General features: G+C 42.8%; 1 protein-coding gene across 3 annotated transcripts in view; it reads right to left on the bottom strand.

The window, feature by feature from the left end:
- Positions 1-12,436, bottom strand: part of SHPRH (SNF2 histone linker PHD RING helicase) — a 158,463-nt gene that overhangs the window by 60,690 nt on the left and 85,337 nt on the right. For all 3 annotated transcript variants that reach the window (XR_013276661.1, XM_077486351.1, XM_077486352.1), the window contains exons 14-17: positions 10,972-11,093; positions 2,641-2,729; positions 946-1,038; positions 161-268 (exon numbers count right to left, since the gene is read on the bottom strand). Coding sequence is in view for 2 of the 3 variants with exons in the window: in XM_077486351.1 (XP_077342477.1) it covers positions 161-268; positions 946-1,038; positions 2,641-2,729; positions 10,972-11,093 (412 nt within the window). In the remaining variant the exon portion in view is untranslated. The remainder of the gene's footprint in view (positions 1-160; positions 269-945; positions 1,039-2,640; positions 2,730-10,971; positions 11,094-12,436) is intronic.

The following is a 12,436-nucleotide window of genomic DNA, read 5'->3' as shown; positions in this document are numbered from 1 at the left end:
TTAGCTAAAATTATGACTATTCTATTGAGTATTATTATTAAATGATGACTATAACGGTAAAGTCTTGGCTGTTCCAGCAAGCCTGTCGTACAACTACAAAAATTCTAAATGTTTAAAAAGAAAGAACATACACAATGTCAAGAACTTATAAAACATTTACCTTTCGTTGTAGTTCTCTTAAATTTTGCAAGCATGGTTGCAAAGCTTGGTGAGCTTCAGAAACTTCAGCGTTTGATTTGGTCATGTAGTGTTCTTTAAGCTGTTTTATCTACAATAGAAACAGTAAATATTATACTATTTATGTTTATGTAATTTACACAAAAGGATCTGATCAGACAATTGAGCTATGGTGCCATGTAACAAAGATATTAAGGAACTGTTTGGTCTTCCCTCGTGTAATCTTTGACTTCCAGTGCAGCCTAGGCATGGATGATGGACAGAGACATGTAAGAAAAGGGGAGAAAATCTGTAAAATGAAATCAGGACTCTGACCAGAAGTACTAAGTTACTTGTAAGAGAAACAGAATTATAATGCTTAGAGTACATTTTTTATAAATTCACAGCGTATACAGGCTAGATTTTGTAGGAATAATTAGGATATTATATAAATAGAAAAAAAATGAATGCAGAGTATATTACGACTGCATATTATTATGACTGCAGTAATATGGTATCTTTTAATAGACAGATATGCACTGGAGTGGGTCACCACAGTTATGTACTGTAGTGAAAACTCTCTCTTATATAAAAATGATTGGTTTTATTGACACTTTTCTTTAATTATATGATAAATGGTTACAATCATGTTAACAGTATATGAAATTATACCTAACAGTCTTACAGTTTTAGAAAATCAGAAAAGCAAAAGTCTGTGTTGAAAGTTTTGGAAAGGCTTGTAAAACTTTTTACAGAATTCAACGTCAGGTTTTGTAAATAAATTTTAACCTCTTCTTCCAGTTTGTCATCTCTAAGTGTTGGTGGGATCCCAGGGTGCTTTGCTGTCAGCAGTTCCAACAGGTTGTGTGTAGAATGCAGCCTCTAAAAGTAAATCACCAACAGGAATTATTTTCATCAAGAAGCAAAATAAGATCCACTTGCTTTTTAACCTTTTCATGACTAAGCCTATTTTTGACATTTGGTGTTTACAAGTTAAAATCCGTATTTTTCTCTAGAAAATTAATTAGAACCCCCAAACATTATATATATATATATATATATATATATATATATATATATATATATATATAAAATTTAGGCATTAATGGTGATCTGCAGATCAATCTCTGCAGATCAAACACTTTAGGATTTCCCTAGCGCCAATAACAAGAACAGACCACTAACACAAGCATCACACACAGTGATCTTCCCTTTACTATGGAGCATGTGGCCTGCCGCCTCCTGCTCTGGGATGTCGGGTCAGCAAGCCCAGATCGTGGGTTCCTGTCCCGCCACCCCCAATCATCAGTGTGAAGAACAGAGGCGGCACTAGAGAAAGCAGAGCAGATGCTTCCTGCATAGCGCCAGCTCGTATCACAGGTGGATTGAAACGAAATGTACTCTGCCTGTGACAGGAGGGATACAGGATGCATCGGTTCTGCTCTCTACTCCAGCCGCGTGCTTCCCCTATCACTGGCTCCTGTCACACTGATGCTCGGGGATGGTGGCTCAGGAACCAGCCAACAATAACCACCAGCAGTACCCACCAGCAGTACCAGCCAGCAGTCCCAACCAGTGGTACCCACCAGCAGTATCGGCCAGCAGTACCCACCAGCACTACCAGCCCTGGATGACAGCCTGCAGCAGCCACCAGCCATACCCACCTGGGGGACAGCAGCAACCAGCGATACCTGCAGGAATCCTGAGGAAGAAGTGAAGCTTGAGGTCAATTGAAATGCAGTGCATCAGTGTGAAAGCAGCCTTAGGCCCCTTTCACATAACCGGTCCAATCGGGTCTGCCTGTCTGTTTTTCAGGTGGACCCAATCGGACCCTCCATTCACCTCTATAGAGTGGCAGATATAAATGGACTTGTGTCCGGTTACACCTTCCTATCCCTAATCCGATCCACTTAAAAAAACAGAAGGGGATCAGTCCCCTTCTGTCTAGGCGGATTCGATTAGAGGGCCCATAGAGTAGAGCGGGCTATGTCCGTGTCTCCTCTGCATATGCAGAGTGGACACGGATCTGTCATATGCCAGCTGTGCTCATTATGACCCATGTTCGAATACCAAATCGCTAAAGTGGCCCACACTCCCCGAAAGGTTGGGCACCCATACTATACAGAAAGAAAAGAAGTGTAATTTTTGTGACTCAATTCTGTTAGTTTTCTGACTTGGGGAAATGATCACAGATAGTTTTCTGGCAGGTTTGGGGACAGGCAAATATCTCGCTATCAATCATTCTTAGCCAGCCATTGTATTGCCTTGTACTACACCTTTTAACAATGGCTAAAATATTTCAGAAAACCCTTACCACACATTTACATACAAGCAGATACCTCTCAGGTCATAGTTAAAAGAATAAAGAAATCCAGTGAAGAGCACTACAGAGCACATAGAGCAACATGTTTTTCATGCAGTACAACAAAACACTGAAAATATATGGTTTTACCTTGCTAGATTTGTTTTTACAGCTATACTTACTTGTAAGGAGTCAGTTTTCATTTTTTCTTTGTGTTCTTCTGATGACCTCAATACGTCTCTATATAATTCTGCAGCCAGTGTGTACTCACCTGCATGAGAAAAATATAACTTATGAAAATATAGGGAAAGAAGAACCATATCAAGTGGTATCAACTTAGCAGGCTTTGTGCACATTCAAAGTAAAATTAGCAAACAAAGTTTAGCTGAAGAAAGGATGTCACAACCCTTACCTCCTGAACACACTAAGCTGAACTATAGTATGATTTTGTCAGACGGATTTTGTCCGAAACTGTTGCATACACACGGTCGGACAAAGTTGTCGGAAAATCCGACGTGATGACGTTATTTCGTTACAACGGGACTACGTTCACGCTAGTAGCCAATAGCTTTGGTGTAGGAATTTGATCTGAGCATGCGTGGCACTTTGTCCGATCGGAATTCTCTACACATGATCGGAGTATGTCCGATCGGAGCATTTTGTCGGAAAATTTTACCAACACTTTGGAAAACTTGGTCCGTCAGATACTCTGACGGAAACAGTCCGATGTAGACCACACACAGTCGGAATATCCGACAAAACGGTCCGATCGGACACATTCCGTCAGAATCTCCGACCGTGTGTACAAGGTCTTACAGCTTTTTACGCTAAGAGAAGGAAGAAGCTTAGTAAGCTATTTATTGGTACCAAGCAAAATCCACCCCAGCATCTGGACTTTACCAAGGCCCCCATGTTGACCTGCCCTTATTGTGGTAGCAGACATTGTATTAGTGATTATAGCGCAACATGGTAAAATAAGGTGTTTAAAGTAAAATAAAGGGAAAACATTTTTCTTGTTTTGGAAAGAGGGGAGATGGACTGGAACACCCACAACACTTGTCTATTGTTGTCTGTGTCCCCGTTAGGGAGATTTATCCTCTCTATTTGTCCTGTTTACTATTATCACTGAAAGTGAAAGTAAAAGAAAAAGAAAAATCCAAATTTGTCCCGAGAACAGTAAAGCCCCATACACAATATCAAATTTTCTGCAGATTTTTGTCTTCAGATTCACCAAAACCATATAATATGAGGTCAAACCTTAGGAGTTTCAATTTGTATGCAGGCAGGCCCTTGCATTACATGGTTTTGGTAAATTTGAAGTAGAGCTACAACTAACGATTAATTTGTCTGTCGACTAATCTATTATTATTTTTTCGATTAGTCAACGACTATCCGATTTTTTTTTTTTTTTTTTTTTTTAATGAATCTAGTGGGTTTTTTTTTGATTAGCTAATTAATCCTTTGGATAACCTTGAGAGTATTGCATTGCAGAGTATTGTATTGCATTGCAGAGTATTGCATTGCATTGCAGAGTATTGTATTGTATTGGCGGGCAGAGTATTGTATTGTATTGGCGGGCAGAGTATTGTATTGTATTGGCGGGCAGAGTATTGTATTGGCGCGCAGAGTATTGTATTGTATTGGCTGGCAGAGTATTGGCGGGCAGAGTATTGTATTGTATTGACTGGCAGAGTATTGGCGGGCAGAGTATTGTATTGGCTGGCAGAGTATTGGCGGGCAGAGTATTGTATTGGCTAGCAGAGTATTGGCGGGCAGAGTATTGTATTGGCTGGCAGAGTATTGGTGGGCAGAGTATTGTATTGGCTGGCAGAGTATTGGCGGGCCGAGTATTGTATTGTATTGGCTGGCAGAGTATTGGCGGGCAGAGTATTGTATTGGCTGGCAGAGTATTGGCGGGCAGAGTATTGTACTGTATTGGCGGGCAGAGTATTGTACTGTATTGGCGGGCAGAGTATTGGCGGGCAGAGTATTGTACTGTATTGGCGGGCAGAGTATTGTATTGTTTTGCAGCAGAGTATTGTTTTGCAGCGCAGAGTATTGCATTGCAGAGTATTGCATTGCAGAGACTGGCAGAGTATCGGGCTGGCAAAGTATTGGCTGGGTATGGAGGGAGGCTGCTTCCATCCGACCTCTCCCTTCCACTGCACAGATCAGTAAAGAGAGGGGAGAAAGAAACCGGCGTCATGTAATGACGCTGGTTTGTTTACAAGTGATCGCTCCGTCGGAGCGATCACATTGTAAACGCCTGGGTGTAGAAAGATGGCCGCCGCTTCGGAGCTATGCCGAAGCCGCAGCCTCTCCTAAGGCCGAGACCGCGGAGCACGGCATGTGCGCTCGGATCACGGATTGGTGACGATCCGTTGCACCCCTAGGGACGGCGGCACGGAGGGGGAGAAGAGAGGGGGACGGCGAGGGAGAAGAGAGGGGGACGGTGCCACGGAGGGCAGCGCTAGATACTAAGCACTGCCACCACTGTGACGCATCAACGCCCAGAACGCACGTCAACGTATTTTCTTAGTCGACGTAGTCGATTACGTCGACGCGTCGTGGCAGCTCTAATTTGAAGACATTAGTTCTGGTGACCTGGGGGTCCTAAAAAGATTCCCTAATTTGTAGGAATTTCCTTTTTTTTTTGTCAATAGATTTTTATTGGCGTTTAACCACTTCAGCCTTCGGGAGATTTGGCTGCTCAATGACCAGGCCATTTTTGGGATTCGGCACTGTGTTGCTTTAATTGACAATTGCGCGGTCGTGTGACGCTGTACCCAAACAAAATTGATGTCCTTTTTTTACCCACAAATAGCGCTTTGTTTTGGTGGTATTTGATCATCTCTGCAGTCTTTTTTTTTGCGCTATACACAAAAAAAGAGCAACAATTTTGAAAAAAACACAATATTTTGTATTTTTTCTATGATAAATATATCACTCACAGGGAAGGGGTTAACACTAGGGGTTGATCAAGGGGTTAACTGAGTTCCCTGACTGTGTGTTCTAACTGTGGGGGGAGGGGACTGACTATAGGAGATGACAGATCATGGTTCCTAGCTATTTAGGAACTCACAATCTGCCTCTCCTCTCCTTACAGAACAGGGATTTGTGTTTTTACACACACTCGTCCCTGTTCTGCCTCTCGTGCCCGTGACCGCCAGCCACAAGTATCGGCACCCAGGGCTGGTGCAAGGATCGTTGACACCCTAGGCGAAACCTAATTTTGCCCCCCCCCCCCCGGCTGCGCACATGACTCCACCTTACCCTGCCCTTGCTACACATGACCTATCTGACCCCTACACTGACCCCTTGACACAAACTAATCCACCTGACTCCTACTTCCTGCACTACTCACATCATGCTGACCCCTACACTGACCTACCTGATAATTACACCGACCTACCTGGCACCTACACTAACCCATCTGACACCTACACTGCCAATTACACTAACCATCACACTGACACCTACACTGACCATCACACTGACACATACCCTGACACATACCCTGACACATACCCTGACACATACACTACACATACACTGACACATACCCTGAAAACACATACACTGACACATCACCCTGACACATCACCCTGAAAACACATACACTGAAAACACATACACTGAAAACACATACACTGACACAGACACATACACATACACTGGCATGACATACACTGACACATACCCTGACATGACACATACACTGCCACTGACACATACACTAACACATACAATGGCACTGTTCACTGACACATACACTGACCATCATACTGACACCTACACTGACCATCACACTGACGCATACACTGACCATCACACTGACGCATACACTGACCATCACACTGACGCATACACTGACCATCATACTGACACCTACACTGACCATCACACTGACGCATACACTGACCATCACACTGACGCATACACTGACCATCACACTGACACCTACACATACCCTGACACTGACACATCACACTGACACATACACATACCCTGACACTGACACATCACACTGACACATACACATACCCTGACACTGACACATCACACTGACACATACACATACCCTGACACATCACACTGACACATACACTGGCATGACACATACACTGACACATACACTGGCACATACACTGGCACATACACTGGCACATACACATACACTGACACATACAATGGCACTGACACATCACACTGACACACATCACACTGACCTACCTGACTCCTACTTCCTGCATTACTCACACACAAACCCCCTCCATACAGCTCAATGTAGATCGGGGATGATCCATCCTCCTCCTTACCTCTGCTCTTTAAAGCTGCCTTCAGGGACCATCATTCCGGGCCTCTCCGACTCCTCTGCACTGGGTGTGCAGAATTGTTCAGGAGTCCACGCCAGCGCCGTCCACCCGCTCCGCCGGGGCCACGCCAGCGCCGTCCACCCTGCTCCACGATGTCCCCGCCGGGCAGGAGGTCAGCTGACCGACCTCTCAATGCTCCCACCTCCGCCGAGCCCCGCCCCTCCGCTGCACTCACACAGACACACAGCGCCACTCCAGAGGGACAGGCTGGAGCAAAGGAGTCCCGGAGCGGCGCTGTGAGATAAACACGTTTGAGCGCTCAGCGGGAAACATGGGGGATTGGTGGCGCCGGCGGCACACCACGGGGGGGGGGGCGAGAGATCAGAAGAGGAGCTCACACTGGACAGAGGCCGTGGTGGCGCCCTAGGTCGTAATGCGCCCTAGGCGGCTGCCTACTTCGCCTAGTGGTAGCGCCGGCCCTGTCGGCACCCCCGAAATACATCGGGTGCACACGCCCCTGCTATCCCGCTTAAAGGAGACGGTTTGCGGAATCATGCTAACCTGCCGCAGTATAATGATGGCGGCTGGTCGGCAAATGGTTAAATAACATACACAATATTCTGCTGACAGCAGATACTCATGAAAAAATATCATTGTCATAGCAAACAAGGATAAGGAAAAAACAAAACAAAATATAAAGACACAACTGTTGGTACACTGGATGTAATATAATGAAATACAAACTTGTAATCTTGTAATAATGAAATACAAATGTAATCAATAGTAGTTGGGCATGTAAAATATAGGTCAAAGCACAGTCAGTAGAGTGAAAAAGGTAACATTTGGCCTTTGGTAAGTCAGATAGAACACAGAGCTGTCTAAAAATGATGCCTGAAGATCAGCACTAGGGGGAGGGGGGGGGGGTGACATCTACGTTCAACCTCGATCGGATTCAGAAGTGCTCATCATGAGGACTGAGAGAATGAGCCATGGGTAGCCTAAGCCCTTGTACACACGGTCCGAGAATCCGTTGGAATTTGTGTCCTATCGGACCGTGTTGTCGGATAATCCGACTGTGTGTGGTATGCATCGGACTGATTCCGTCGGACCCAATTTTCCAACTTGTTGGAAATATTTCCCGACCAACTGGGCCGATCGGACATACTCTGATCATGTGTAGAGAATTTTGATCGGACCAAGTGCCACGCATGCTCAGATCAAATTCCTACATCAAAGCTATTGGCTACTAGCCTGAATGTAGTCCCGTCGTAACGAAATTACATCATCACGTTCTGAAAGATCGGATTTTTCGACAACTTTGTCCGACCGTGTGTATGCAACAGTTTTGGACAAGATCCGACGGATATGGTTGTCGAAATCTCTGACCGTGTGTGCAGGGGCTAAGAGTGCTGCAGCTGACTGGCTAAGGAGCCTGCATGAAGGAATGATCCCTGCTGAAGCTGATGTGTTAGCCCCTGTACACACGGTCGGAGATTTCGACAACCAAATCCATCCGTTGTATGCAATCAGGCAGGCCCTTGCACTACATGGTTTTTGTAAATCTGAAGACAAAAATCAGCAGAAAACTGTCCAAACAAGCGTCTAGTAGACATCCCGGGTATGATAAAGTTTGAAACACAAAATCACAAATTATAATATATTAAATAACTATAAATAATTAGGGCTGTTACTGATTAAAATTTTCGTGTTTGATTAATCGATTTTTTTTTAATCGACTAATTTTGATTATTTATAACGCACATACAGATCCAACTACTTTTAGCTGATCTCCTTGCATTGCAACTCTGCATTAGGCAGTGGTAAATGTGGTTTACATTATATACAATCACCCGACACTAGTTAGTTTCCACAATCCATGACTTAACTTCCCAGTTCACAAAAATACATTTTAAATTCAAACTGTAGCACTGACGGAAGTCATTTTTTCCCCCACTGTAGCGTAACAATCCCTCCACCTCCGGTCTAACTAATCACTCTCACCTTATGGCATGGACCCCTGTGTAAACCGGTGGTCATGCAAGCGGGTATCAAAAGGGTTAACGCGGACCATAAACTTCTCTTACGTCTCCTTAGATCTCAGCAAGGATGCCAGGTCATGGTTAGAATGAAATGATCTAAGTGCTCACCGCTTAAGTATAAGCCCCTGTACACACGGTCGGAGATTTCGTCCGTCGGATTTTGTCCGTCGGATCTTGTCCAAAACTGTTGCATACACACGGTTGGACAAAGTTGTCGAAAAATCCGATCTTTCAGAACGTGATGACGTAATTTCGTTACGATGGGACTACATTCAGGCTAGTAGCCAATAGCTTTGATGTAGGAATTTGATCTGAGCATGCGTGGCACTTGGTCCGATCAAAATTCTCTACACATGATCGGATTATGTCCGATCAGCCCAGTTGGTCGGGAAATATTTCCAACAAGTTGGAAAATTGGGTCCGACGGATATTCCAACGGAATCAGTCCGATGCATACCACAGACAGTCGGGTTATCCGACAACACGGTCCGATAGGACACATTCCGACGGATTCTCCGACCGTGTGTACAAGGGCTAAGACAACCCAATACACACACTTCTTGATGCATGTTGTGAGCATTCAAAGGATTTTGGTCTTTCTTCCATGTTGCCAGTCTCAGTTGGTTATCATTTCATTAAGCAATACAGAGGCAAAAGTCATTTTTCCACTCTCTTACTGACTTATAAAAGTTGCTGGCCATGTTATAACCACAGACATGGAAGTCTTTAGGATGAGAGGTGCAGAGAGCACACAAACCCTGAGAGGCCCTCAAAATGGTAGATCATAATGGCAGATCAATGGTTATCTTGTTAATATGTTTTATTATTGTTATGATTAATTGTGAAAATAGAAATTATTGGCAGTTATTAGACAGATATTATTTGAAATGTTTGAAACGCGTTGGTTTCCCACTCCATAAACGAGCTGTAACTGAACCTTTGAGTTATGTGTAGTCATGTATGGTTTTAGGACAGTACAACCCTGCAAATAACTATGTACATTAGAATGTTGATATATACCTTTTAGGAATCATCAAGCCTTATGATGGCTTTTTTTAAACAATATTTTGAATACAATTTATACTTCTATACAATTAAGTATTTGAACATCTTTGGTTGCCGTGATAAAGTTCCATAAAGAGGAATGATAGAATGCAACAACATTTTCCTCAGTAACACTATCACTGCAAGCACTCTTAAGTGGCGGTTCACATAGGTGCAAATCCACTGCAGGTTCCCGCATCGCACCTGACTCGCATGGCAGTTCACACTGCCATATGTGAACTGCTGGGAGTGTCAATACAATGTTAATGACACCCCCATTTCAGCTCCCATATCGAACTACGAACTGGAAGTTCGGACATGAATCAGATCGCATGGATGCGAACACAACCAATGCAATCCGATTCTGGTGCGGACCAAAAAAAGGGTTCTGCGATACAAATTCAGCCATACTATCTGTATGGCTGAAATCGCATTGCATGGACATCACATGTGATTTGCACTGCAGTGCGGTGCGCATCCCATGCAATCTCACAGAGCGCACCTAAGTGAAACGGCACTTACTACAACAAAAGCAATGGACCAGGTAAACAAACAAGCTCTAACTTTCGTACTGTAACAGTTACAATTAGAATTTAAAATCAAATCATTTTTGAAAAAACAAATGTCTAGCGTGACAACATTAGTCCAACTCTTGTTACACAAAATAAAAAGTAGGTACCTGTGGTGAGTTGCCACCTTCCCATTGACCACTTGTAGTGGAAGAAATAGAAGCTTCATTTAAAAGCATTTTGTTGTTTTTCTGGTGTTGGGTACACTATCACAAACAAATGTTCATATGTATTTATGTTCATGATATATAGTGTATAGTCACCTATATACCTAGCGCCTACACTTTATTTTGTATAACACTATATTGGTGACTCGTTTACTATCAAGGGACAGCTTTAATTGTAAATTCCCTACCCACAGGGCGCCAATTCTAAGATTATATATACTACATTAGCCCATCTATATAGTATTATATATACTACATTAGTCCAATATGATCACAAAGTTCAATATTTCAACAGCAAAAATACTCTAATATGTGCAATTATTAATTACCACCAGTAAGGTAATAGATAACTTCCAATAAACCGTTCAATCACATCACCTTTAATGATGTGGATTCCAGCCAGACCATTAAAAGCACAGACAAGCTGACGATGTGCCTCTTCACACTCTGTACGACATTTCTTCTGCAGAGATGTCAGCAACTCTTCCATCGTCATTGTGCTGGAACACAAAGTCAGTCATAGTCAAAATTTGCATTAATGTATGTTAATTCCTACAAAAGGTTACAAGAGTATATTTTAGTCTAACCTGAAGCACATGAACTTCTTTGAACCTTTTTATATCTATTTTGTATATTTTATTACTAAAGACAATTTTTAAATCTTAAGAAACTTTAAAATTGTAGATGTATACGAATCGTACAATATAAATATATATATATATATATATATATATATATATATATATAGTATCCCCCAAAAATAAGTACACCCCTTACATTTTTGTAAATATTTTATTATATATTTCCATGTGACAACACTGAAGAAATTACACTTTGCTACAATGTAAAGCAGTGAGTGCACAGCTTGTATAACAGTGTAAATGTGCTGTCCCCTCAAAGTAACTCAATACACAGCCATTAATGTCTAAACTGCTGGTAACAAAAGCGAGCACACCAATAGTTACATACAAGTGAAAATTTCCAAATCGGCCCAATTAGCCATTTTCCCTCCCCAATGTCATGTGACTTGTTAGTGTTACAAGGTCTAACGTGTGAATGGGGAGAAGGTGTGTTAACGTTCAACATGGCACCTCATGGCAAAGAACTCTGAGCATCTGAAAAAAAGAATTGTTGCTCTACGTAAAGATGGCCTAGGTTATAAGACGATTGCAAAGACCCTGAAACTGAGCTGCGGCATGGTGGCCAAGACAATAAAGCAGTTTAACAGGACAGGTTCCACCCAGAACAGGCCTCGCCATGGTCGACCAAAGAACTTGAGTGCACCTGCTCAGCGTCATATCCAGAGGCTGGCTTTGGGAAATAGACATATGAGTTCTGCTAGCATTGTTGCAGAGGTTGAAGGGGTTGGGGGTCAGCCTGTCAGTGCTCAGACAATATATCACAGACTGCATCAAATTGGTCTGTATGGCTGTCATCCCAGAAGGAAGTCTCTTCTAAAGATGATGCACAAGAAAGCCAGTTTGCTGAAGACAAGCAGATTAAGGACATTAAGGATTACTGGAACCATGTCCTGTGGTCTGATGAGACCAAGATAAACTTACTTGGTTCACGCACATGGATCATTCCCTTGTGGCACTAGCATGTGTAGACAATGTAGAAGACACAGAAAGACTAAAACTGTCACCTCTTATTCTGCAGGCAAAACATACACTCTTAAACATTTTATTAACTGCAGTTCCAAATCAGCGATCTATGTAGTGGAATGTAATACCTGTCAGATTCAGTATGTGGAGTGTAACCATTCGTCAGTTACAAATCAGGGTTTCAGAACATTACAATGACACTGCTGATTCCAAATGCCAAAGTCTAGAACACATCAAAC

Source organism: Lithobates pipiens, unplaced genomic scaffold (assembly GCF_037356315.1).
Source record: "Lithobates pipiens isolate NorthernLeopardFrog02 unplaced genomic scaffold, aLitPip1_a1.2 Scaffold_18, whole genome shotgun sequence".
NCBI lineage: Eukaryota > Metazoa > Chordata > Amphibia > Anura > Ranidae > Lithobates > Lithobates pipiens.
This window is presented reverse-complemented; position numbering and strand designations above follow the sequence as displayed.